At 37.7% G+C, this 26,977-nt stretch overlaps 1 protein-coding gene across 2 annotated transcripts in view; it reads left to right on the top strand.

Moving 5' to 3' along the window:
- PREPL (prolyl endopeptidase like) overlaps positions 1 to 26,977 on the top strand; it is a 54,368-nt gene that overhangs the window by 533 nt on the left and 26,858 nt on the right. The window contains exon 2 of one of the 2 annotated variants that reach the window (XM_082672871.1): positions 882 to 1,412. The exons of the other annotated variant lie outside the window; for it this stretch is intronic. Within the exon in view, the coding sequence (XP_082528997.1) occupies positions 1,194 to 1,412 (219 nt within the window). The 5' untranslated portion in view covers positions 882 to 1,193. The remainder of the gene's footprint in view (positions 1 to 881; positions 1,413 to 26,977) is intronic. 2 annotated transcript variants of the gene reach the window in all.

Genomic DNA, 26,977 nt, shown 5'->3' with positions numbered 1-26,977 from the left:
TCGTAGCGGATCCGAGCTGTGGTAAAGCTGACGCACTATTGTGTAAATACCTTTGATACCGAGGAGCAATTTGTGGAAGACTTCCATGATGACATTCAACAGTGTGCAACATACCTAGATTTTTCCTGCCCTAAAAATAGTAGCCACCGTTTATTGAGTGGTTACTACGTGCCAGACACTTCATTAAGATTTTAACATAAATTGTATCATTCTTAGAATAGCTATTTCATAGAGTAAGTGGGATCATTATCTCTGTTTTGCAGATGATGAAACTAAGCACAGGTGGTAAGTGCAGGAATGAAGACCTGAACCCAGGTTTCTCTGACTTAACTACTTACTAGCTTTACTTACCTTGATAGGTTAATAAGCACCAGCTTCCCAACAGAAAACAGGTGGCGTCACATTTCATGTGTGCCTCCTGAAGTGTTTTTTGTTTTTTTCAACTAAAGAGCTAAACACCTTTTTGACATTAAAGTCCAGTTGTTGTTATGTCCAGATAGACTTATTGCTCTACTATTACTGTTCAGGTGACCTGGGGTAGTTGCTTAAACCTTCCTGAGCCACAGTTTGCTCACCTGTAAAGCCAACATCATAATAGCTACTCTATCAGGTCCCTATGAAGTTTAAATTAAATGAAGTATATGAAAGCATGTGGCACGAAGCAAACACTCAATAAATACTAATCCCTTCTCCTCTACCTTTATTAAGTGATTGGACTTTTCCAGTTTATCCTCCACATACAAACCAAAGATAAGTTATGAATTGTGAAATCAAAGCCGTTTTGCCTTTAAAAGCCCTCAGAGTTCCTGAGATGCCTCCATTAAGTCTATGTATTTATTTGCAAATTTTTATTTTGTTTTTTTGTTTTCTGTTTGTTTTAGTTTGCCCATGTGTGTACCAGAATCAGTGCTGTTTGAGCCTGACAGGATTGACTTTACAAATGAGACATTTATGTCACATCTGCCAAGAAGTGTGATTTAAATTAAACTTTAACTTTTACAAGTTTTCAGATACTTTGAGGTATCAGCTGTCTGCGGTTATTTGTAACTGGAGGGGTACACAGCCCCAAAGGGGAGGGATAAGAACTGCAGATCTTAGATGCTCTAAGAACCCACTACTATATAATCATTCCTATGAAAATCATTCATGTGCTGGCAGCCGCAAAGGGAGCATAAACCAGGGACTTTGATATCATGCAGCAGAAGAGCAAATTATTTCTTCAGCCTTTGAAGTATAGTATTCCTCACCTTGGGAAATGCATGCAGAAACAGCATGTGAATCACTGTAACTTCGCTGATCATTATTACAATAGAATAAAATTGAAAAAATATCACCTAACCAAGTGTCTGCAGAATAAACCCAGGATATCAGAGTTAGCAAGAAACATCCCAAGTCGGAACTTCTCATGTAAGGTATGGACTGTTTAAGTTAACCTATGTGTAGGCCTTTAAGATTAATTTTAGTTTAAAAATAAAGAATGGGTTGGATATCAGTTACTAATTTTCTCAGTAATTCTGGTTTGATTTTTTAAATATTCAGGCTTAATTGTAGTCATATATATACGTATAAAAGAATATATACATATATATTTATAGAGCTCTAATGTAATATATAAAACTGTAGATTTATAAAAAATGATTCACCTTAAGAACTCCTTATTGTGCCTGCCAGTGCAATTCAAAGTATAATTTGGCTTTCTAAAATTCCTAGACTAATAGCTCTTAATAAAAATCTAATAATATGCTGATTGTTTTATGAATCCCAAATTAGGAAACTTAAGTAAAGACCATGTAATTGTGTTACTTCTCTGTAAAAAAAAAACAAACAACGAAAAAGCGATTTGCATTTTATACCACTTGTGTCCTTCAGGAAGATGCTTTCAGACCATTGTACTCTGGCCAGACCCCAAGCTGTGGGCATGACCTCAACTTTGAGGACCTGTTGCTCTTGTATGTAGAATGACCACATATCCTGGGTTGCCTCCGACAGTCTCAGTCTACACATATTTTCCCTATGTTATTATTAATAGTGTCCCCTTTCTTCTCAGAAGTGTCTTGCTTAGGATAGTAAATTATATGTGCATCCTAATTATTTGAGATTAAGCTATTTATGCTGCTCTTTGACACCCCTCCCCTACCTCATACTTGCTATGTTCCTTAGATTCCTTAAATTGTGTTTAGGGGTGATATTCTTGCAATATTTAACGTATTTTGTTATTTTAATATCTTAATTTCTGGTATTAATCGTTTTGTTACATACTAATATTTTTAGTCTGTTTTGGCTTATTTTTTTATTGTAGTAAAATATAGGTAACAAAATTTTCCACTTTAACCATTTTTAAGTGTATAATTCAGTGGCATTAATTACATCACAGTGTTGTACAACTGTTACAACTATTTGCAAAACCCTGTCCTCACCTGAAAAAAATACCCATTAAGCAAGAACTCCCCACTGCTGCTTTCCTGAGCCCCTGGAAACCTTTAATCTACTTTCTGTCTCTCTGAATTTCCCTATTCTAGATAATTCATATAAGTGGAATTATATAATATCCTTTTGTGTTTGGCTTATTTCACTTAGCATAATGTTTTCAAGGTTCATTCGTATTGTAGCATATCTGGGAAATATGTTCCTTTTAGTGGCTGAATAATATTCCATTATATGTATATACCACATTTTGTTTATCCATTCATCTGTTGACAGGCACTTGAGCAGCTTCATCTGTTTCGAAAAATGATATTTTTAATATTCTCTTCAATTCTTCTGGTTTTTAATTTAATTTTTGCTCTTTTCGTAGCTCATACTTATTTGTTATGGGGAGTTTGGGGGGAGTTTTGCTGTTTGCTTTCAACTTTATCTGTTAGTCCTAGAATTTTAGTCTTTACACTTAAGTCATTCAAATTTTTCTTTTTATAGCATCTTAGTTTAGCACTTTCTGTACTCAAATTTTTTATGTCTTTTATTTCATTTCTATTTCTGTGTGTGTGTGTATTTGCACACGGGTCCTACTTTAGAAAGATAAACTTTAGAATTTTACCTATTGGACATATTTTAGCATTTAGATCTTTTTACTTTGAATTGTGTTTAGAACACTTTGTCATCTTGTACTTTATCTTAAGTCTTAGTTTATAAATAGTAGGCAGAAATTACCATCAGAGTGACAGCTGTGAGATTAGCTCACACCCTGTGCAGGAGTTGGACTATTTTTTCCCCTCCATTTGTCCCTGAAGCAACTTTTCAGTTCTCTTTCATGGAATCCTGTCACCTGGAAGCTTTAACCTGATTCAGTGACTCCAAGAAAAGGAGCTTTATTAATAATTCTTTCACCTGGTAGTGGTCCTGCTTTCACATGTCATATATCAACCATTCCTTCTGTGAGAAATGATATGTTATAAAAACTGCGGTCTCTGTCCTTTACGATCACTGGGACCTGAGGAAGCTGTGAAGAGACCTGTAGTCAAGAATGCACATTTAAGTAAACATCCAGTCAGTTCCAACTTTGTCCACTCCTATGCGAATAACAAATTAGAAAAAGTAATTAGTGCCTGTAGACAAATTAAAATATATTTACTTAAAGACTTATAAGTTAACTAAAGAGTAAGAGAGGGCAGCCTGTGTAATATCATAGAAATGCCAGAAAGCAAGAGATCTAGCCGTCACTGGTGTGTCTGTGAACTAGTCAGGACTCATCTTTCTGACTGGAAATAGAGAGGGGAGTTTCAACTTGGTGTTCTCTAAAAGTCCTCCAAATGCTAAAATTTCGTGATTTTCTATCTCTGCCTTGTTACCTTACCAACAAATTGCCATCTATACATTTGGGACTCTAGTACCAACTCCTGCAGTCAGGCTGTGTGTCAGAAATCCTGGGGAACTTTTTAGAAATGCAAGTCCCTGGATGTCACCCCACATGTGCTGGATCAGAATCTCTAATGGCTGAGGCCTAGGGATCTCTTGTTTTGTTTTGTTTTAAGTTCCTCAACTAATTCTGAAATTCTCAGTCTGCCAGTGACAGTGGACCTGCATTTAGGAACTAGACACATTTGTGATCAAATGTTGCTGACCTAAACCTCATTGAATTCATTTAGTTCTGAAGTTCTTACTGGCAGATACTTTGACTTTCCATTTTACATTAGCCACATGGCAAGAGGAACTTATTCCATTACGCTCATGCACCAGCTAGTAATATTCAAAGACTAGCATCAAACCAGATACCACATTTCTTTATCTTTCTCATCATCCTATTCTGCTCTGCCTACAAAAATAATTCCTAAAATCTTTGATCATGATAAATTGAATGATATACAAAAGGAAAACCAAGTAAGGAAGAGAAAATGCTTAAACATTTGTTCATTGACTCTCTGCAGTATAGATTAGCAGTTCTTACAGTAGTTTCTAAGGTAGATAGGTTGACAGATACCTCCTTCACTGGCACTAGTGATCTATGATTTGTGGGATCACTGGTTCTCACAGGTTCAAAACATCATCATGAAAGCCAGAAAGAAAAGAAAAATTGTACTCTCACAGTAGTTTTTTTTTTTTAATAATAGTTCATGAAGTGGGACAGCATTGTAGCTACCACTTCTTTTTTTAATTTAATTTATTTTTTTATACAGCAGGTTCTAATTAGTCATCCATTTTGTACACATCAGTGTATACATGTCAATCCCAATCTCCCAATTCATCACACCACCTCCTCCCACCCCCACCACTTTCCCCCCTTGGTGTCCATACGTTTGTTCTCTACATCTGTGTCTCAATTTCTGCTCTGCAAACCGGTTCATCTGTACCATTTTCTAGGTTCCACATATATGCGTTAATATACAATATTTGTTTTTCTCTTTCTGACTTGTTTCATTGTGTATGACAGTCTCTAGATGTGTCCACGTCTCTACAAATGACGCAATTTCGTTCCTTTATATGGCTGAGTAATATTCCATTGTATATATGTACAACATCTTTATCCATTCATCTTTCAATGGGCATTTAGGTTGTGTCCATGATCCGGCTATTGTAAATAGTGCTGCAGTGAACATTGGAGTGTATGTGTCTTTTTGAATTATGGTTTTCTCTGGGTATATGCCCAGTAGTGGGGTTGCTGGGTCATATGGTAATGCTATTTTTAGTTTTTTAAGGAACCTCCATACTGTTCTCCATAGTAGTTGTATCAATTTACATTCCCACCAACAGTGCAAGAGGGATCCCTTTCTCAACACCCTCTCCAACATTTGTTGTTTGTAGATTTTCTGATGATACCCATTCTAACCAGTGTGAGGTGATACCTCATTGTAGTTTTGATTTGCATTTCTCTATTAGTGATGTTGTAAAACTTTTCATGTGCTTCTTGGCCGTCTGTATGTCTTCTTTGGAGAAATGTCTATTTAGGTCTTCTGCCCATTTTTGATTGGGTTGTTTTTTTAATATTGAGCTGGATGAGCTGTTTATATATTTTGGAGATTAATCCTTTGTCCGTTGATGCATTTGCAAATATTTTCTCCCATTCTGAGGGTTGTCTTTTCGTCTTGTTTATGGTTTCCTTTGCTGTGCGAAAGCTTTGAATTTTCACTAGGTCCCATTTGTTTACTTTTGTTTTTATTTCCATTACTCTAGGAGGTGGATCAAAAAAGACCTTGCTGTGATTTATGTCAAAGAGTGTTCTTCCTATGTTTTCCTCTAAGAGTTTTACAGTGCCTGGTCTTACATTTAGGTCTCTTATCAGTTTTGAGTTTATTTTTGTGTATGGTGTTAGGGAGTGTTCTAATTTCATTCTTTTACATGGAGCTGTCCAGTTTTCCCAGCACCACTTGTTTAAGAGACTGTCTTTTCTCCATTGTATATCCTTGCCTCCTTTGTCATAGATTAGTTGACCATAGGTGTGTGGGTTTATCTCTGGGCTTTCTATTCTGTTCCATTGATCTATATTTCTGTTTTTGTGTCAGTACCATATTGTCTTGATTACTGTAACTTTGTAGTATAGTCTGAAGTCAGGGAGTCTGATTCCTCCAGCTCCGTTTGTTTCCCTCAAGACTGCTTTGGCTATTTGGGGTCTTTTGTGTCTCCATACAAATTTTAAGATTTTTTGTTTTAGTTCTGTAGAAAAAATGCCATTGGTAATTTGATAGGGATTGCATTGAATGTGTAGATTGCTTTGGGTAGTATAGTCATTTTCACAATGTTGATTCTTCCAACCAAGAACATGGGCTCTCTCTCCATCTGTTGGTATCATCTTTAATTTCTTTCATCAGTGTTTTATAGTTTTCTGCATAAAGGTCTTTTGTCTCCCTAGGTAGGTTTATTCCTAGGTATTTTATTCTTTTTGTTGCAGTGGTAAATGGGAGTGTTTCCTTAATTTCTCTTTCAGATTTTTCATCATTAGTGGATCGGAATGCAGGAGATTTCTGTGCATTAATTTTGTATCCTGCAACTTTACCAAATTCATTGATTAGCTCTAATAGTTTTCTGGTGGCATTTTTAGGATCCTCTATGTATAGTATCATATCATCTGCAAACAGTGAGAGTTTTACGTCTTTCCCAATTTGCATTCCTTTTATTTCTTTTTGTACTCTGGTTGCCGTGGCTAGGACTTCTAAAACTATGTTGAATAATAGTGGTGAGAGTGGACATCCTTGTCTTGTTCCTGATCTTAGAGGAAATGCTTTCAGTTTTTCACCATTGAGAATGATGTTGGCTGTGGGTTTGTCATATATTGCCTTTATTTTGTTGAGGTAGTTTCCCTCTATGCCCACTTTCTGGAGAGTTTTTATCATAAATGGGTGTTGAATTTTGTCAAAACCTTTTTCGGTATCTATCGATATGATCATATGGGTTTTATTCTTCAATTTGTTAATATGGTGTATCACATTGATTGATTTGCATATATTGAGGAATCCTTGCATCCCTGGGATAATTCCCACTTCATCATGGTGTATGATCCTTTCAATGTGTTGTTGGATTCTATTTGCTAGTATTTTGTTGAGGATTTTTGCATCTATATTCATCAGTGATATTGGTCTGTAATTTCCTTTTTTTGTGACATCTTTGTCAGGTTTTGGTAACAGGGTGATGGTAGCCTCGTAGAATGGGGTTGGGAGTGTTCCTTCCTCTGCAATTTTTTAGAAGAGTTTGAGAAGAATGGGTGTTAGCTCTTCTCTAAATGTTTCATAGAATTCACCTGTGAAGCCATTTTGTCCTGGACTTTTGTTGGTTAGAAGATTTTTAATCACAGTTTCAGTTTCATTACTTGTGATTGGTCTGTTCATATTTTCTATTTCTTCCTGGTTCAGTCTTGGAAAGTTACACCTTTCTAAGAATTTGTCCATTTCTTCCAGGTTGTCTGTTTTATTGGCATAGAGTTGCTTGTAGTAGTCTCTTAGTATGCTTTGTATTTCTGTGGTGTCTGTTGTAACTTCTCCTTTTTCATTTCTAATTTTATTGATTTGAGTCCTCACCCTCTTTTTCTTGATGAGTCTGGCTAATGGTTTATCAATTTTGTTTATCTTCTTAATGAACCAGCTTTTACTTTTATTGATCTTTGCTACTGTTTCCTTCATTTCTTTTTCATTTATTTCTGCTCTGATCTTTATGATTACTTTCCTTCTGCTAACTTTGGGTTTTGTTTGTTCTTCTTTCTCTAGTTCCTATAGGTGTAAGGTTAGATTGTTTATTTAACATTTTTCTTGTTTCTTGAGGTAGGCTTGTATAGCTGTAAACTTCCCTCTCAGAACTGCTTTTGCTGCAGCCATAGGTTTTGGATCATCGTGTTTTCATTGTCATTTGTCACTCGGTATTTTTTGATTTCCTCTGAGTTCTTCGGGGATCTCTTGGTTATTTAGTAACGTATTGTTTAGCCTCCATGTGTTTGTGTTTTTTACGTTTTTTCCTTGTAATTCATTTCTAATCTTATAGCGTTGTGGTCAGAAAAGATCCTTGATATGATTTCATTTTTCTTAAGTTTACTGTGGCTTGATTTGTGATCCAAGATGTGATCTATCCTGGAGAATGTTCCATGCACAGTTGAGAAGAAAGTGTAATCTGCTGTTTTTGGATGGAATGTCCTATAAACATCAATTAAATTTATTTGGTCTGTTGTGTCATTTAAAGCTTGTGTTTCCTTATTAATTTTTTGTTGGTTCATCTGTCCATTGGTGTAAGTGAGGTGATAAAGTCCCCCGCTATTATTGTGTTACTGTCGATTCCCTCTTTTAGAGCTGTTAGTAATTGCCTTATATATTGAGGTGCTCCTATGTTGGGTGCATGTTTATTTATAATTGGTATATCTTTCTCTTGGATTAATCCATTGACCATTATGTAGTATCCTTCCTTGTCTCTTGTAACATTCTTTATTTTAAAGTCTATTTTATCTGATATGAGTATTGTTACTCCAGCTTTCTTTTGATTTCCATTTGCATGGAATATCTTTTTCCATCCCCTCACTTTCAGTCTGTATGTGTCCCTAGGTCTGAAATGGGTCTCTTATAGACAGCATATATATGGGTCTTGTATTTGTATCTATTCAGCAAGCCTGTGTCTTTTGGTTGGAGCACTTAATCCATTCACGTTTAAGGTAATTATTGATATGTATGTTCCTATGACCATTTTCTAAATTGTTTTGGGTTTGTTTTTGTAGGTCCTTTTCTTCTCTTGTGTTTCCCACTTAGAGGAGTTCCTTTAGCATTTGTTGTAGAGCTGGTTTAGTGGTGCTGAATTCTCTTAGCTTTTGCTTGTCTGTAAAGCTTTTGATTTCTCCATCGAATCTGAATGAGATCCTTGCTGGTAGAGTAATCTTGGTGGTAGGTTCTTCCCTTTCATCACTTTAAGTATATCATGCCACTCCCTTCTGGCTTGTAGAGTTTCTGCTGAGAATCAGCTGTTAACCTTATGGTAGTTCCCTTGTATGTTATTTGTTGTTTTTCCCTTGCTGCTTTCAGTAATTTTTCTTTGTCTTTAATTTTTGCCAATTTGATTACTATGTGTCTCGGCATGTTTCTCCTTGGGTTTATCCTGTATGGGACTCTCTGCGCTTCCTGGACTTGGGTGGCTGTTTCCTTTCCCACGTTAGGGAAGTTTTCGACTATAATGTTTCCAAATATTTTCTTGCATCTTTTCTCTCTTTTTCTTCTCCTTCTGGGACCCCTATAATGCGAATGTTGTTGCATTTAATGTTGTCCCAGAGGTCTCTTAGGCTGTCTTCGTTCTTTTTTCTTTATTCTGTTCTGCAGCAGTGAATTCCACCATTCTGTCTTCTAGGTCACTTATCCGTTCTTCTGCCTCAGTTATTCTGCTATTGATTCCTTCTAGTGTGTTTTTCATTTCAGTTATGGTATTCTTCATCTCTGTTTGTTTTTTCTTTAATTCTTCTAGATCTTTATTAAACACTTCTTGCATCTTCTCAACCTTTGCCTCCATTCTTTTTCCGATGTCCTGGATCCTCTTCACTGTCATTATTTTGAATTCTCTTTCTGGAAGATTGCCTATCTCCGTTTTGTTTAGTTGTTTTTCCAGGGTTTTTTCTTGTTCCATCAACTGGTACATAGCCCTCTGCCTTTTCATCTTGTCTTTCTGTGAATGTGGTTTTTGTTCCACAGGCTGCAGAATTGTATGTAGCTTCCACTTCTTTATTTTTTGTTTTTTTCTCCAGTTTCCATTTACTCTTTAACCTGCTGTAGTACGGCTCCCCTCCTCCATTAAAACCTCTGTCATTGTCACCAAAGATGTAATATATTTCAACCTAGTAGACACTTCCCTTTCCTCATCTCAGAGGTGCTCTCAGCAGATTTGACATGCTTGACCATTCCCTCCTTGAAACACTCTTTTGGCCTCTTGACTCCACGTTTTCCTGGTTTTTCTCCTACTTTACAAAGCAAACCTTCTCAATCTCCTTTTCTAACTTTGCTTCCATATAACTTCTCAACTGCGAAGTTTCTCAGGGCTTGGTCCTGGCGCTTTTTTCTCTCCTTAATTTCTTCCTAAGTAATTTTTTCCATTCGCATGGACTTAGTACCATAGCAGTTATTATTTTCATCCCAGACTCACCTCTGTGCTGCACAGAATTAATCTCCAGTTGGACATCTTACTGACTTCTCAAACTGTCCACAGTTGAACTTCAGCTCTCCCAGCCCTGACTCAGCTCCTCTTTATCTCATGGCTCTGTACTCAGTTGTTCAAGGCAGAACATGGGGAACCATATTTTATTCCTTCTGTTCCTTTACCCTGCCATCACATCCGTTAACAGTGCATACCAAACAAGCTTTGTGATTTTTACCATGTCACTATACCACCTAGCCTGTTATTTACTTAATTATTTTTGTTTAACCAACTTGTCTCATCCCAAGGAATAATAGTAAGTCACCAGTCTGATGTGCTAGTTATAGTCTTTCTAATTAAATATTCATATACTCCAAGTCATGTATACCATCATGTCTGACATGCTTTCAGAAACACATTGCATTAACCTCTAAAGTGTATGGTGAATCTTCCATATTTCTCCATCTATACCATCATCACTCACCTGGACAACTGGTGAAGCTACCTAACTAGGTTTCTTGCTTGCATCTTCCCTTCCAACACATTTTCATACATTTAGAAGAGTGATCTTAAAATATAAATTAACTCATGTCACTTTGTAGCTTAAAACCTTTCCAGAAGTTCTTAACACATAAACATAAACTCCATTTTCCTAGTCTTGTTCCCCAAGACTCTGCAAGATCTAGCCCCAATCTCATTTCTTGCCACTTTGCCCACATTCACTTTGGTCAAGCTACAACGGTCATCTCCTGGATCGAAGAACAGAACTCTTTCCCATCTATTTCAGGACCTTTACATACGAATCCCTAATCCCATTCACACCTGCATGTCTAGTTCCTTTTCCTATTTTATGTCTTGATTAAATGTTACCTCCTGAGAAAGGCCATTTCTGACCATGGTAATCAAAGTAACTGAAGCTCATTTTTTACCTTAACCTTGTTTCCTTCTCACTACTTTACCACAGTTATTACTTCAGTGTCCTTTTTTGTTTTGTCTTTGCAGCTGAAATGTAAATTCCATAAGGGCAGGGTCCGTGTCGTCAGTTCCATAATGCTTCCCTATTGTCTGAGACAGAGCATGACATAGTAGTAAATACTGTTGAGTGAATGACTGTCCCCATAAATAGGGGCCTACATCTATTTTATAGAATGCCATTCTGTGGATTGCAGTGTAATTCTTGAACCTAAGTCCCCAAATAAAGGATTGAGCTAGACAAAATAGAAAGAACTGAGAGTGTAGTTAAGGAAATACCAGGCATAGGGAGCAACATTTGTAAGAGCCCCACATCGAGAGAGGGCAATCCCTACAAGTACTGTAGCCAAAATGGTCAAAGATGAACCAGAAAAAGTAAGCAGGGGCCGGATCATGTATAGGCAGTTGTGTAAATCTTGTGAGAAATTTGAACTGCATCCTAAAAGCAATAGAAAGTCATTGAAAAATGTAGATGCAATCAGATTTGCATTTTAGAAGAATCCCTCTGACAGAATTGCAGAAAATAGATTGGAAGTAGGAGGCCTTGTCAGTAAGGTGAATGAAGATGAGAGCCTAAACTAAGGACATAGCCAGAAAAATGGAGAGAAGTGTAAGATTTGAGGGAGGATTGAAGAGATAGAATCAGTCAAACTTCACAGTTACAGTGATTATATTTTATTTGGGGCATTTTAGTAGAATAATAGAGAACATAGGGTGATAATCTCTGATCTATTTGGATTCTAAAATCCAGAAGTCCCTTACAAAAATATTTACTTATTATTTTTTTTTGCAAAACCTGACCTAAACTGACACAAAGCTACTCTGATCTTTATTTATCCCACTTAGTAGAGTTCCCCAACCAGGGATTGAACCTGGGCCATGGGAGTGAAAGCACCGAGTCCTAACTGCTGAACCGCCAGGGAATTCCATCCGATTTCTTACTGTATTTGATTGCAGGGTGATATCCCCCTTAACTGGGATAGACATCATGTTAACTTTTCAAAATCACAACATTTGAAAACACATGTGGATCATCTTTATGTTTCGAACAGACTTATTTCACAGTCACATGTATAACCTTACCGTTACTCAGATGTTAAGGGTGAGGAAGGAGAAGGAGTAAATGTAACTCACTACTGATTTGGAGACTTTACTCATCAGCTGGATATATGAGTCTGGAAGTTGGGAAGAGTGGTCCATGTATAGGTAGTGGTTGAAGCCATAAAAGGCATGACACTGTGTTTACTTCTGTGCTACTTATTATTATTATATAATTATTATTATTTAAATTTTTTTCCTCTTTCCATTACATTGGTAAGTCCCTGAAGACAAAATTTTACAATGTACATCTTTATATGCCCAACACGTAGCATTAATGACTGCCACATACTAGATAACCAGTAAATGTTTGTGGATGAGTTAATAGTTGAATGAATGATATTTTCTTTTCATGTAACCATAAATTTTACTGCTTGAAGAAGGACTAAAGAAATCATCTAATCTGAGCTTTCTTTAGGTCTTTGGTCTATTTTGAATTTATTTTTTGTACGTGCTATGAGGGGTCAGAGTTTGACTTCATTCTTTTGCTTGTGAATATCCACTTAGCCCAGCATCATTTGTTGAAAAGACTGTTCTTTTCCCATCGAATTTTCTTAGCACACTTATCAAAAATCTACTGACCATAAATGTAAGGATTTATTTCTGGACTGTTCTATCCTGTTGATCTGTATGTCTGTCCTTAGGCCAGTACTACACTCTTGATTGCCATAACATTCTAGTAAGTTTTGAAATCAGGAAATGTGTGAGTTCTTTCTTTACAAATGAAAAAACTAAAGTCACTGAGCCCAAGATAAAATTTTAAAAAATTATAAAAATTAATGGAGTCAGAACCAAACCTCAGGTAACTTGATTCACATCACCTTTCTTTTAAATATCTTTTATTATAAGTCACTACAGATATATACAAAGAGAGAGAGAATACCATAGCAAATACCCATGTATCCACTACTCAGTGTGACTTTTTTCTTAACCAGAAAAGTTAGATGTATTTGAAGACTCCTATGTACTTCCCTGATCACATTATCTTCCTTACCTCCCCAGTGGTGATCATTGTCCTTAACCTTTTTCCATTCTTTTTTTTTTTTTTTTTTTTGTGGTACGCGGGCCTCTCACTGTTGTGGCCTCTCGTTGCGGAGCACAGCCTCTGGACGTGCAGGCTCAGCAGCCATGGCTCACGGGCCCAGCCGTTCCGCGGCATGTGGGATCTTCCCGGACCGGGGCACGAACCCATGTTCCCTGCATTGACAGGCGGCCTCTCAACCACTGCGCCACCAGGGAAGCCCCATTGTATTTTTATGTAATTTGATAGCATATATATTTGTATCCACTGATCATATATAATATTGTTTTGCATGTTTTTTTTAGGTAAATAATGTACATACAATTGTATAACTTGCTTTGCTATTCAACATTCTGATTTTGAGGTTCCACATTAATATATGTATCTGTCTCATTTTTTACAACTGCTGCGTAATATTCTATGATATGCCACAATTAATCTGTTTTCTTTGGACAAGCATGTAGGTTGTTTCCAATTTCCAGACTTACCCAAGAAAAAAGCTGCAGAGCACAATCTTGTATGTATCTCCTTATCCATGTGTGCTTGTCTTTCTCTAGAGTCTATATCTAGAATTGGAATTCCTAATTGTATTCACATCCTAATGTTTCTTGTTAAATTAATTTCTGAATTGATAGAACTATCTTACACTCAAGATAGAAAGGGATCTATAAGAATCCTATCTCTATATCTTGAATAACATTTGATATTATCAGACCTTTTTGCCCTGCTGATGGGTAAATAGTATGTCATTATTGCTTAATTTTCATTGCCCTAATAATGAGGTTGAGCATCTCTTCATGTTTATTGACATCATTTGTTTTGTCTTCCTGAATTGCTTATTGATGATGTTTGACCATTTTTCCTATTGAGTTTGTCTTTTTCTTACCGATTCATAGGAGGTTTTTACATATCCTTTGTCTTTTATTTGTGCATAGATATCTTCTCTATATTTGTGCTCTTTTCACTTTGTTTATGATATCTTTTGTTAAATAAGTCTTTAAATTTTTATGTTTTGTGCTCTCTGTGTTTCATTCAATTCAGCAATTATATGTTGAACACCTGCCATGCATCATTCTACCCATTGGGTATATAGCATTGAACAAAGGAAACAAAGATACCTGCCTTCATGGAGCTTATCATTCTACTTCTAGGGATAGAGAAAGAATAAAAAAATATGTGAGTAAAATATAAAGTATGTCAGAAGCAATAAGTACAATGAAAAATAAAATAGGACAAGGAAATATTAGATAGGCCATGTTGGGATAGGGTGAACTGTGATTTTAGTGGAGTGGTCAAGGCAAGCCTAACTGAGATGACATTTGAGCAATAGCTTCAAGTAGGTGTTTGGGCATAGGGCACAGTAAGTTCTAAGAAAGTAAGGTGGGAGCAAGCCTAACATATTCAAGAAACATCAAAGGGCCAGTGTGGCTCAGAGTAGGTGGTTGAGGGAGGAATGTAGTAGCAGATGAGGTCAGCAAGGTAATGAGGCAAGATCCTTTAGGCTCTTGCAGACCATTATAAGGATTTTTCCTCTTGAGTGAGATGGGAAAACCATTGGATGGGGTTTTGAGTGAAGGAGTGATATAATCTGACTTCAGGCTCACTCTAGTTCCTTTGTTGAAAATAGACTATGGAAGATAGAGGTAGAAACAGAGCATTTTGGCTATTGCAGTAATCCAAAGGAGAAACGATACTGGTACCACCAGCATAGTACAAGGTGAGAAGTGGTCAGATTCTAGATATATCTTGAAAGTAGAATTGACAAGGTTTGCAGATCACTTGATTGTGGCAAGAGAGAAAGACAAAGAAGACTAATACTTTCAAGCATGAGGAGCTTGGAAAGAGTTATTTATGAAAATAGGAAAGATTGCCTACAGAACAGGAGATTTTTGTGGGGAGAGGGAACATGGGGAAGTTGGATGTTCAGTTTTGGACATTTTTTGACATACTTGTTAGACATATAACTTTAGGAGTCCTCTGCACATAAATAGCTTTTAAGGTCATGAGACTGGATGAGAACACCAAAGGAATTAGTGTACACTATAGATAAAGAAGTGGTCCAGAGTATTTTGATGGTAAGAGCCAAGGAGTTGAGTAGGAACTAGCTAAAGACACTGAGAAGGGCCAGTGAGATAGGAGGCAAACAATGAGAATGAGGTGTCCTGGAAGCCAAGTGAAGAAAAGTGTTTTTAGGAGGAGGAGGTGATCAACTGTTTCATAATGCTGATAGGTCAAGTACTGTGAATACCTAGAATTAACATTTGTACTTTGTGATGTAGTGGCCGTCAGTGACCTTTTTTTTTAATGAAGTAATATCTTATTTTTTAAAATTATTTTATATTGGAGTATAGTTCATTAACAGTGTTGTGTTTCAGGTGTACAGCAAAGTGATTCAGTTATACATGTATCTGTTCTTTTTCAGATTCTTTTCACACTTAGGTTATTACAGAATATTGAGCAGAGTTCCCTGTACTGTCCTTGTTTGTTATCTATTTTAAATATAGTAGTGTGTATATGTCAATCCCAAACTCCCAATTTATCCCTCCCCCCACCCACCTTTCCCCTTGGTTAGCCATAAGTTTTTCTTTTTTAAAAAAATGTTATTTATTTTTTGGATGCATTGGGTCTTCATTGCTGCGTGCGGGCTTTTCTCTAGTTGTGGTGAATGGGGGCTACTGTTTGTCGCAGGGCGTGGACTTCTCGTTGCAGTGCATGGGCTTCTCATTGTGGTGGCTTCTCTTATTGCAGAGCACGGGCTCTAGGCATGCGGGCTTCAGTAGTTGCAGCACGTGAGCTCAGTAGTCGCGGCACGCATGCTTCGTAGTTGTGGCGCGTGGGCTCAGTAGTTGTGGCTCATAGGCTGTAGGGCACCTGGGCTTCAGTAGTTGTGGAGCGTGGGCTCTAGAGCTCAGGCTCCATAGTTGTGGCGAACAGGCTTAGTTGCTCCACAGCATGTGGGATCTTCCCAGACCAGGGATCGAACCCATGCCTCCTGCATTGACAGGAAGATTCTTTGTGGCGCCACCAGGGAAGTCCCAAACGATAAGTTTGTTTTCTAAGTCTGTGAGTCTGTTTCAGTTTGGAAATAAGTTCATTTGTATCATTTTTTTTTTTTTAATTTTTTTGCGGTACGCGGGCCTCTCACTGTTGTGGCCTCTCCCGTTGCGGAGCACAGGCTCCGGACGCGCAGGCTCAGCGGCCATGGCCCACGGGCCCAGCCGCTCCGCGGCATGTGGGATCCTCCCGGACCGGGGCACGAACCCGCGTCCCCTGCATCAACAGGCGGACTCTCAACCACTGCGCCACCAGGGAAGCCCCTTGTATCATTTTTTTAAGATTCCGCATATAAGTGATGTGGTATGATATTTGCCTTTCTCTGTCTGACTTCACTTAGTATGATAATCTCTGGGTCCATCCATGTTGCTACAAATGGCACTATTTCATTCTTTTTAATGGCTGAATAACATTCCAATGTATATGTGTACCACATCTTCTTTATCCATTCCTCTGTCGATGGGCATTAAGGTTGCTTCCATTCTTGGCTATTGTAAACAGCACTGCAATGAACATTGGGGTGCATGCATCCTTTCAAACCATGGTTTTCTCCAGATATATGCCCAGGAGTGGGATTGCTTGATCATATGGTAGCTCTATTTTTAGTTTTTTTAAGGAACCTCCATATTGTTCTCCATTGTGGCTGTACCAATTTACATTCCCACCAACAGTGTAGGAGGGTTCCCTTTTCTTCACACCCTCTCCAGCATTTATTGTTTGTAGACTTTTTTTTTTTTTTTTTTTTTTTTACGGTACGCAGGCCTCTCACTGTTGTGGCTTCTCCCATTGCGGAGCACAGGCTCCGGACGCGCAGGCTCAGCGGCCATGGCTCATGGGCCTAGCCGCTCCGCAGCATGTGGGATCTTCCCAGACTGGGACATGAACCCATGTCCCCTGCATCGGCAGGCGGACTCTCAACCACTGCGCCACTAGGGAAGCCCTGTAGACTTTTGATGATGACCATTCTGACTGGTGTGAGGTGATATCTCATTGTAGTTTTGGTGTGCATTTCTCTAATAATTAGTGATGTTGAGCATCTTTTCATGTGCCTCTTGGCCACCTGTATGTCTTTGGAGAAATGTCTATTTAGGTCTTCTGCCCATTTTTTGATTGGGTTGTTTGTTTTTTTGATATTGAGCCACATGAGCTGTTTGTAAGTTTGGAGATTAATCCCTTGTTGATCGCATCTTTGCAAATATTTTCTCCCATTCTGTGGGTTGTCTTTTCGTTTTGTTTATGGTTTCCTTTGCTGTGCAAAAGCTTTTGAGTTTAATTAGGTCCCATTTGTTTATTTTTGTTTTTATTTCCATTACTCTAGGAGATGGATTGAAAAAGATATTGCTGCGATTTATGTCAAAGGGTGTTCTGCCTATGTTTTCCTCTAAGAGTTTTATGGTATCTGCTGTTACATTTAGGTCTTTAATCCATTTTGAGTTTATTATTATGTATGGTGTTAAAGAATGTTCTAATCTCATTCTTTTACATGTAGCTGTCCAGTTTTCCCAGCACTATTTATTGAAGAGACTGTCTTTTCTCCATTGTGTAGTCTTTCCTCCTTTGTTGTAGATTAGTTGACCATCGGCGCATGGGTTTATCTCTGGGCTTTCTATCCTGTTCCATTGATCTATATTTCTGTTTTTGTGCCAGTACCATACTGTCTTGATTACCGTAGCTTTGCAGTATAATTTGAAGTCAGGAAGCCTGATTCCTCCAGCTCTGTTTTTCTTTCTCAAGATTGCTTTGGCTATTCAGGGTCTTTTGTGTCTCCATACAAATTTTAAAATTATTTCTTCTAGTTCTGTGCAAAATACCGTTGGTAATTTGATAGGGATTGCATTGAATCTGTAGATTGCCTTGGTAGTATAGTCATTTTGACAGTATTGATTCTTACAATCTAAGAACATGGTGTGTCTTTCCATCTGTGTCATCTTCGATTTCTTTCATCAGTGTCCTATAGTTATGTGGTTATAGATCTTTTGTCTCCTTAGGTAGGTTTATTCCTATATATTATTTTTGATGCAAGAGTAAATGGGATTGTTTCTTTAATTTCTCTTTCTGATCTTTTGTTGTTACTGCATAGAAATGCAGTAGATTTCTAGGTATTAATTTTGTATCCTGCAACTTTACTGAATTCATTGATGAGCTCTAGTAGTTTTCTGGTAGCTTATTCAGAATTTTCTATGGATAGCATCATGTCATCTGCAACAGTGACAGTTTTACTTCTTTTCTGATTTGGATTCCTTGTCTTTCTTTTTCTTCTCTGATTGCCATGCCTAGGACTTCCAAAACTGTGTTGAATGAAAGTGACAAGAGTGGACATCTTTGTCTTGTTCCTGATCTTCGAGGAAATACTTTCAGCTTTTCCCCACTGAGTTTGATATTAGCTATAGTTTTGACATATATGGCCTTTATTATGTTGAAGTATGTTCTCTCTATACCCACTTTCTGGAGACTTATCATCATAAATGGGTGTTGAATTTTGTCAAAGCTTTTTCTATTGAGATGATCATATGTTTTTTATTCTTTAATTTGTTGATGTGGTGTGTCATACTGATTGTTTTGTGGATATTGAAAAATTCTTGCATCCCTGGGATAAACCCCACTTTTTCATGGTGTATGATCCTTTTAATATATCGTTGGATTCAGTTTGCAAATATTTTGTTGAAGATTTTAGCATCTATCTTAATCAGTGATACTGGCCTGTAATTTTCTTTTTTTGTGTTATCTTTGTCTGATTTTGGTATTAGGGTGATGGTGGCCTCGTAGAATGAGTTTGGGAGTGTTCTTTCCTCTGCAGTTTTTTGGAAGAGTTTCAGAAGGATAGGCGTTAACTCTTCTCTAAATGTTTGATAGAATTCACCTGTGAAGCCATCTGGTCCTGGACTTTTGTTAGTTGGGAGTTTTTTAATCACAGATTTCAATTTCACTACTTGTGATTGGTCTGTTCATATTTTCCATTCTTCCTGGGTCAGTCTTGGGAGATTGTACCTTTCTAAGAATTTGTCCATTTCTTCTAGGTTGTCCATTTTATTGGCATATAGTTGCTTGTAGTAGTCTCTTATGATCCCTTGTATTTCTGTGGTGTCCATTGTAACTTCTCCTTTTTCATTTCTAATTTTATTGATTTGAGCCCTCTACCTTTTTTTCTTGAGGAGTCTGGTTAAAGGTTTATCAATTTTGTTTATCTTTTCATAGAACTAGCTTTTAGTTTCATTGATCTTTTCTGTTGTTTTCTTTGTCTCTATTTCATTTATTTATTCTCTGATCTTTATGATTTCTTTTACTAACTTTGAGTTTTGTTTGTTCTTCTTTCTCTATTTGCTTTAGGTGTGAGGTTAGGTTGTTTATTTGAGATTTTCTTGTTTCCTGAGGTAAGATTTTATTGCTATCAACTTCTCTCTTAAGACTGCTTTTGTTGCGTCCCATAGGTTTTGGATTGGCATGCTTTTGTTTTTATTTGTCTCTAGGTATTTTTTGATTTCCTCTTTGATTTCTTCAGTGATCCATTAGTTGTTTAGTAGCATATTGTTTAGTCTCCACGTGTTTGTGTTTTTTTACAGTTTTTTGTTTTGTTTTGTTTTACAGTTTTCTTTTCCTAGCATTGTAGTTGGAAAAGATTCTTGGTACAATTTCAGTTTTCTTAAATTACCAAGGTTCACTTTGTGGCCCACCGTGTGATCAGTCCTGGAGAGTGTTCCATGGGTACTGGAGAAGAATGTGTATTCTGCTGCTTTTGGATGGAATGCTCTGTAAATATCAATTAAGTTCATCTGGTCTAATGTGTCATTTAAGGCCTGTGTCTCCTTATTGATTTTCTGTCTGGATCATCTGTCCATTGATGAAAGTGGGGTATTAAAGTCCCCCACTATTGTGTTACTGTTTATTTCCTCTTTTACAGCTGTTAGCAGTTGCCTTATTTATTGAGGTGCTCCTATGTTGGGTGCATGTATATTTATAATTGGTATATCTTTTTCTTGGATTGATCCCTTGATCATTATGTAGTATCCTTCCTTGTCTCTTGTAACATTCTTTATTTTAAAGTCTATTTAGTCTGATATGAGTATTGCTACTCCAGCATTCTTTTATTTCCATTTGCATGGGATAGCTTTTTCCATCTCCTCACTTTCAGTCTGTATGTGTCCCTAGATCTGAAGTGGATCTCTTGTAGACAGCATATAGATGGGTCTTATTCTTGTATCCATTTAGCCAGTCTTTGTCTTTTGTTGGATCATTTAATCCATTTACATTTAAAGTAATTATCGACATGTATGTTCTTATTGCCATTTTGTTAATTGTTTTGGATTTGTTTTTGTAGGTCTTTTTTCGACCCTTCCTCTTTTGTTCTCTTGTGATTTGATGACTAACTTTACTGTTGTGTTTGGATTCCTTTTTCTTTTTTGTGGTATATCTATTGTAGATTTTCAGTTTGCAGTTACCATGAGGTTTTGATGTAGCAGTCTATATGTAAACTAGATTGTTTTAAGTTGCTGGTCTTTTAATTTCAAATCCATTTCCAATATTCTGCATTTGTACTCTCCTCACGATTGCTGGTTTTGATATCATATTTGTATGTGGATCATTTCCTACCTTTACTGTATGTTTGCCTTTACCAGTGAGCTTTTCCATTCTTAATTTTCTTGTTTCTAGTTGTAACCTTTTCTTTTCCACCTTGAGAAGTTCCTTTAGCATTTGTTGCAAAGCTGGTCTGGTGGTGCCAAATTCTCTTAGCTTTTGCTTGTCTATAAAGCTTTTGATTTCTCCATTGAATCTGAATGAGAGCCTTGCTGATTAGAGCATTCTTGGTTGTAGGTTCTTCCCTTTCATCACTTTAAATATATCCTCCACTCCCTTCTGGCTTGCAGAGTGTCTGCTAAGAAATCAGCTAATAACCTTATGAGAATTCTCTTGTATGTTATTTGTTGCTCTTCCCTGTTGCTTTTATTATTTTTTCTTTGTCTTTATTTTTGTCAGTTTGATTACTATGTGTCTCGGCATGTTCCTCCTTCGGTTTATCTTGCCTGGGACTCTCTGTGCTTCTTGGACTTGAGTGACTGTTTCCTTTCCCACATTAGGGAAGTTTTCAGCTATTATCTCTTCAGATATTTTCTCAGGTCCCTTCTCTCTGTCTTGTTCTTCTGGGATCCCTATAATGTGAATGTTGGTGCCTTTAATGTTGTCTCAGAGGTCTCTTAGACTGTCCTCATTTCTTTTCATTCTTTTTTCTTTATTCTGTTCCATAGCAGTGATTTCCACCATTCTGTCTTCCAGCTCACTTATCTGTTCTTCTGCCTCAGTTATTCTGCAATTGATTCCTTCAAGTGTATTTTTCATTTCAGTTATTTTATTGTTCATCTCTGTTTGTTTGTTCTTTAGTTCTTCTCTTTGTTAAACATTTCTTGTATATTCTGAGTCTGTGCCTTTTCCAAGATCTTGGATCATCTTTACTATCATTACTCTGAACTCTTTTTCAGGTAGATTGCCTATCTCCACTTCACTTAGATGTTCTTCTGCGGTTTTATCTTGTTCCTTCATTTGGAACATATTCCTCTGCCATGTCATTTTGTCTAACTTTCTGTGATTATGGTTTCTGTTCCACAGGCTACAGGATTGTAGTTCTTCTTGTTTCTGCTGTCTGCCTGCTGGTGGATGAGACTAAGAGGCTTGTCCAGCCTTCCTGGTGGGAAGGACTAGTTCCTGCCCATTGGTGGGTGGGGCTGGGTCTTGTCCCTCTGGTGGGCAGGGCCATGTCAAGGGGTATGTTTAGCAGGAAGCTCTGTGCTCAGGAACACTTTAAGCAGCCTGTCTGCTGATGTGTTCCTGCCCTGTTGGTTGTTTGACCTGACATATCCCAGCACTGGAGCCTACAGGCTGTTGGGTGGGGCCAGGTCTTGGTGAGAAAATTGCAGCCACCAGTAGGGCTCACGCCAATGAGTACTCCCCAGAACTACTGCTGCCGGTGTCTTTGTCCCCACAGTGAGCCACAGCCACCCCCTGCCTCCACAGAAAACCCTCCAATACCAGCCAGTAGGTCTGGCCCAGGCTCTTTTGAGGTCATTTATTTTTTCCCTTGGTCCTGGTGCACATGAGACTTTGTGTGCACCCTCCAAGAGTGCAGTTTCTGTTTCCCCTAGTCCTGTGGAATTCCTGCTATCAAAACCTGCTGGCCTTCAAAGCCAGATTCTCTGGGGGCTCCTCCTCCCTTTGCCAGACACCCAGGCTGGTGAGCCTGATGTGGGGCTCAGAACTTTTGCCCCTGTGGGAGAACTTTTGTGGTATGATTATTTTCCAGTTTGTGGGTCATCTACCCGTCGGGTATGGTATTTGATTTATCATGATTGCCCCCCTCCTACTATCTCGTTGTGGCTTCTTTGTCTTTGGATGTAGGATATCTTTTTTTTGGTAGGTTCCAGGAATTTTTTGTCAGTGTTGTTCAGCAGTTAGTTGTGATTTGGGTGTTTTCATAAGAAGAGGTGAGCTCACATCTTTCTATTCTGCCATCTTGTCTCTCCCCCCCATAATATCTCTGGCCATCAGTGACCTTGACAAGAGCAGTCAGTGGAATGAGAAGGGCAAAACTCTTACTGGGCTCAAGGAGACAAATTAGAAGCAGGGAGCATTGGAAACAATTAGTTTCCTTCATTTAACAGTCACTTTTTGAATAAGAAAATAAGCAGCAAATATAACTAGATATTTTAAATGAATATAATTAAGAGCCTTGAAAAGAGTTTCACAGATGATTAGTATGGTTTTGTGTAAAAAAAGAGAGATCATTTATTAAGTCAAGGAAGTTCCTCTATTCCTAATTTAAGGTTTTTATCATTTTTTAAGTGCATTATTTTCTGGTTTTTTCTGCATTAATGGAAATGGGCCTAAGATTTATTTCCTTTATTTGTGATTGATGGATTTTTCTAACATTGAACCATCCTTTCATTCTTAAGGTAAATCTTACTTGGTCACATAGGATTTTATTGTTACTATTATTGTTTTTATTTTGTGCTTTTTAAAAATACATTGATTTATGAATTTTAGAGTTTTTTCAATCCATATTTTACAGTAAGATTGGTTTTTAATTGTCTAATGTCACTGTCTAGTTTTAGTGTCAGGGTTATATTAGCGTGATAAAATAAGTTGAGTAGTTTTAAATAGTTGGCATTTTTTTTCTTAAATAGTTGACATATGAGATTATCTTTTCCTTGAGGATTAGAGAAAGCTACCTTTGAAAGTATCTGGGTTTTGTGTCTCTTTTAAGAAGGGAACACTTAGTTATCAATTTCTTTGATATTTATTAGCTTATACAGCTTTTCTTCTTTTTTAGTTGTTTTGGTAATTTATTTTCTTCAATATTATCCATTCTATCATGTTTTCAAATATATTAGCATAAAGAATGTTATTTTAAGTTTTAATAATCTTTACTATATCTGTAATTATGCCATTTTTTTCACTCGTAATGTTTTATCATTTTTTTAATCAGTTTTGCTATACATGTCTTTCTTAGTACTTTTTTTTTTTTGCGATACACGGGCCTCTCACCGTTGTGGCCTCTCCTGTTGCGGAGCACAGGCTCCGGACGCACAGGCTCAGCAGCCATGGCTCACAGGCCCAGCCGCTCCGCAGCATGTGGGATCCTCCCGGACCGGGGCATGAACCCACGTCCCCTGCATCAGCAGGCGGACTCTTCAACCACTGTGCCACCAGGGAAGCCCCTTAGTACATTTTTTAAAAGAACCAACTTTTTTATTTTGTTGATCTTCTCGTTAGTTACTGTATCAACTTAATTGAAACAAATTAATTTTATTTCCTTTCTTCTAGTTCCTTTAGGTTTACTCTTCTCTTTTTTCTGTCTTAAATTGAAATGTCTCATATTAACATTATTTCAGGAAGACACATAATCTCAGCTTGTCCCATTATTAATGGTGCTAAGCTTGACAATTTCAGTTAAGGTGATAACTGCTAGTTCTCTCCATTGTTAACAGGCCATTATTCCCTTTGCAGTTACTAAGTAGACTTAAGGTAATACTTTGTGCAAATGTTTTATTACCTGACATCATTTCATCTAATGAGTTTAATAACCAAGGATGATCTTTACCCTAATCATTTGTTTCACTGGGGGTTGCTAATGATTTTCTATTTCTGTTATTCTTTCTACATTTATTAGGTGGGAGTATTCTGTTAAGAAGAGTTTCCCCCTATTTTTATACCCTCTTTTTATTTTTTTTATTTTAGTTAGGTGTCTGTTTTGTTTTTTGCTTCTTTTTAAATTGTTGTTTTTATTTTTTTCAGTTTATTATAATCAATTACAGTCATTATTGTTTTTGATGCTCAAACTGTCCCAGATGTGGCTAGTAGGAACCCCTTTAAACTGGCCTTTGTGTTCTTTTGACACATCTCCATGAACCTTTGAACACTTCTTGCTTTCTGACACAAATGACCTAAGCCTACTTTTTACTCTCCCTGCCCCAGACTTGGAATGAGCCTTTAATTAATGGCACCATCTTGACTAAAAGCTGCCCACTGTTCTTCTGTTGTGCTATTTTCTGTTTTTAGAGTTCATTATTATTTGCTGTAATAAAGTTTACAGAGACTTTCCTGGCAGTCCAGTGGTTGACTCCATGCCTCCACTGTAGGGGGCACAGGTTTGATCCCTGGTTGGGGAACTAAGATCCTGCATGCCACGTAGTGTAGCCAAAAAATAAATTAATAAAATGTGAAGTTTACATATTCCATTCTCTTGTCTTACGAGTTTCCGTTGTAAAATGGTTTTGTGGTGGGCCACCCAGAAGGTGGGAAGGAATGCTTCTTTTTTCCACTAATTGAGTGATACTGTACATGTAACTTTCTTAAAATTTAAAGCTCTCCTCACCTCAGCTCCTTTAGGTAGTATATTCCCTTAAAACCAATAGACTATTCATGTATTAAGACAGTGTTCCCCAATCTTTTTGGCACCAGGGACCAGTTTTGTGGAAGACAGTTTTTGCATGGACGGGGGATGGGGGGATGGTTCAGGTGCTAATGCAAGCGATGGGGAGCAGCAGATGAAGCTTTGCTCGCTCGCCTGTCGCTCACCTCCGGCTGTGTGGCCCACTTCCTAGCAGGCCACAGACAGGTACCAGTTCGCAGCCCAGAGGTTGGGAACCCCTGCATTAAGATACTTGGCTAAAATGGATAGGTTTAGCTGCATACCCTGATGGTAATGCTAGCTGGCATTGAAATGAAAGCTTAAAACACCCAGTGGGTATTCTTGGCGACAGAACTTAAACCAAAACCAATTTGGAGTACTTTATGATTATTATATAAAATCTCAGTTTCCCTGGAAGTAATTCCTTTTGAGGAATTACTTACAAAACTCTCGAATTCTACTTCCATTTTATTAAGGCAATTAAAAATCCTATTGCTTTCAGGGTTATTTTGGTTCACGTAAGCTCAGTTTATTTGGATTTGTGACACAGAAAAAGGTTAATCAAGAGTGTAAAATAAGTTTAGGAGGATAGATATTGGGCCCAGCCCTGTTGCCTTAGCCTGGCATTGGCCATGGCTCTCAATAAGAATGGGTGTTTAAAAGTGGCAGAGCCGGGCTTCCCTGGTGGCGCAGTGGTTGAGAGTCCGCCTGCCAATGCAGGGGACACGGGTTCGTGCCCCGGTCCGGGAAGATCCCACATGCCGCGGAACGGCTAGGCCCATGAGCCATGGCCGCTGAGCCTGCGTGTCCGGAGCCTGTGCTCCGCAACGGGAGAGGCCACAACGGTGAGAGGCCCACGTACCACAGAGCCCAGCTCCTCACCTACAATGTGCTAGGAGCTGCAAGGTAGTAGAAAGAGATACTCTCTTCATAGCCATCCTGACTGTACTTCAAAAGTTCTAATAGGAATTAACAGAATAGATAAGCATATATCTGGATATGAAAAGGTAGCTTCTACCACTAAGTTCTAGTTTCAAGATAGATTTCTAGCGATCTTCTGATTTGTGCCTTGGTTGATAATAGGAAATTATTGGTATAGATATTTTGCCTCACTAAAGGTTAACACTAGATTTTGTAGAAATACTAAAAAAAAAAATGAGCCTTTAGAATTTGAATTTCAAATCATTAATCATATTAATTTTATTATTGAAGTAGAGACTGAATGATTTAGACTACTGTAATAGCCATTGTTGGTAATGTGAATCTAGTCCAAATCATAAAGCATCTCAAAAACTCTAAAAAACTTCGTGAATGATTATTTTTTCATTTAATTTGCTTTGGTGATTTTTCTGTTTTATTCTTGTGTTTAATTTTAGACTGTAAACTCCTTGTGATATAAACTGTATTTATAGCTTACATTCTCTACACTGTTGGTAAAGTATCATGGATACCCTTATGCAATAAATATTTACCAGCTGTTGCAGGTCCTAACCAAAGGCTTAGTGCTCTTTCTGGCACTACAGTTGTCATCTTTGGCAGAAAGCTAACATTTAAAATCTTGGCTAGAATTATTTTCCTTAAGCAAGGGAAACCTGTGGAGTGTTGAATTATTCAACCCTTTATTTATTTATTTTTCTTCTTTTTGCGGTACGCGGGCCTCTCACTGTTGTGGCCTCTCCCGTTGCGGAGCACAGGCTCCGGACACGCAGGCTCAGCAGCCATGGCTCACGAGCCTAGCACTCCGTGGCATGTGGGATCTTCCCGGACCGAGGCACGAACCCGTGTCCCCTGCATTGGCAGGCGGACTCTCAACCGCTGCGCCACCAGGGAAGCCCCTCAACCCTTTTTTTAATTTGACAACTAAGGTTTTGCCTTATCCAAATTTTAATAATTCATATGATATTTATATGCTCACCAGA

This window comes from Grampus griseus (genome assembly GCF_964374135.1).
Source record: "Grampus griseus genome assembly, chromosome: 15".
Classification (NCBI taxonomy): domain Eukaryota; kingdom Metazoa; phylum Chordata; class Mammalia; order Artiodactyla; family Delphinidae; genus Grampus; species Grampus griseus.
Note: the sequence above shows the minus strand (reverse complement) of the source record. Positions and strands in the feature narration are given on the sequence as shown.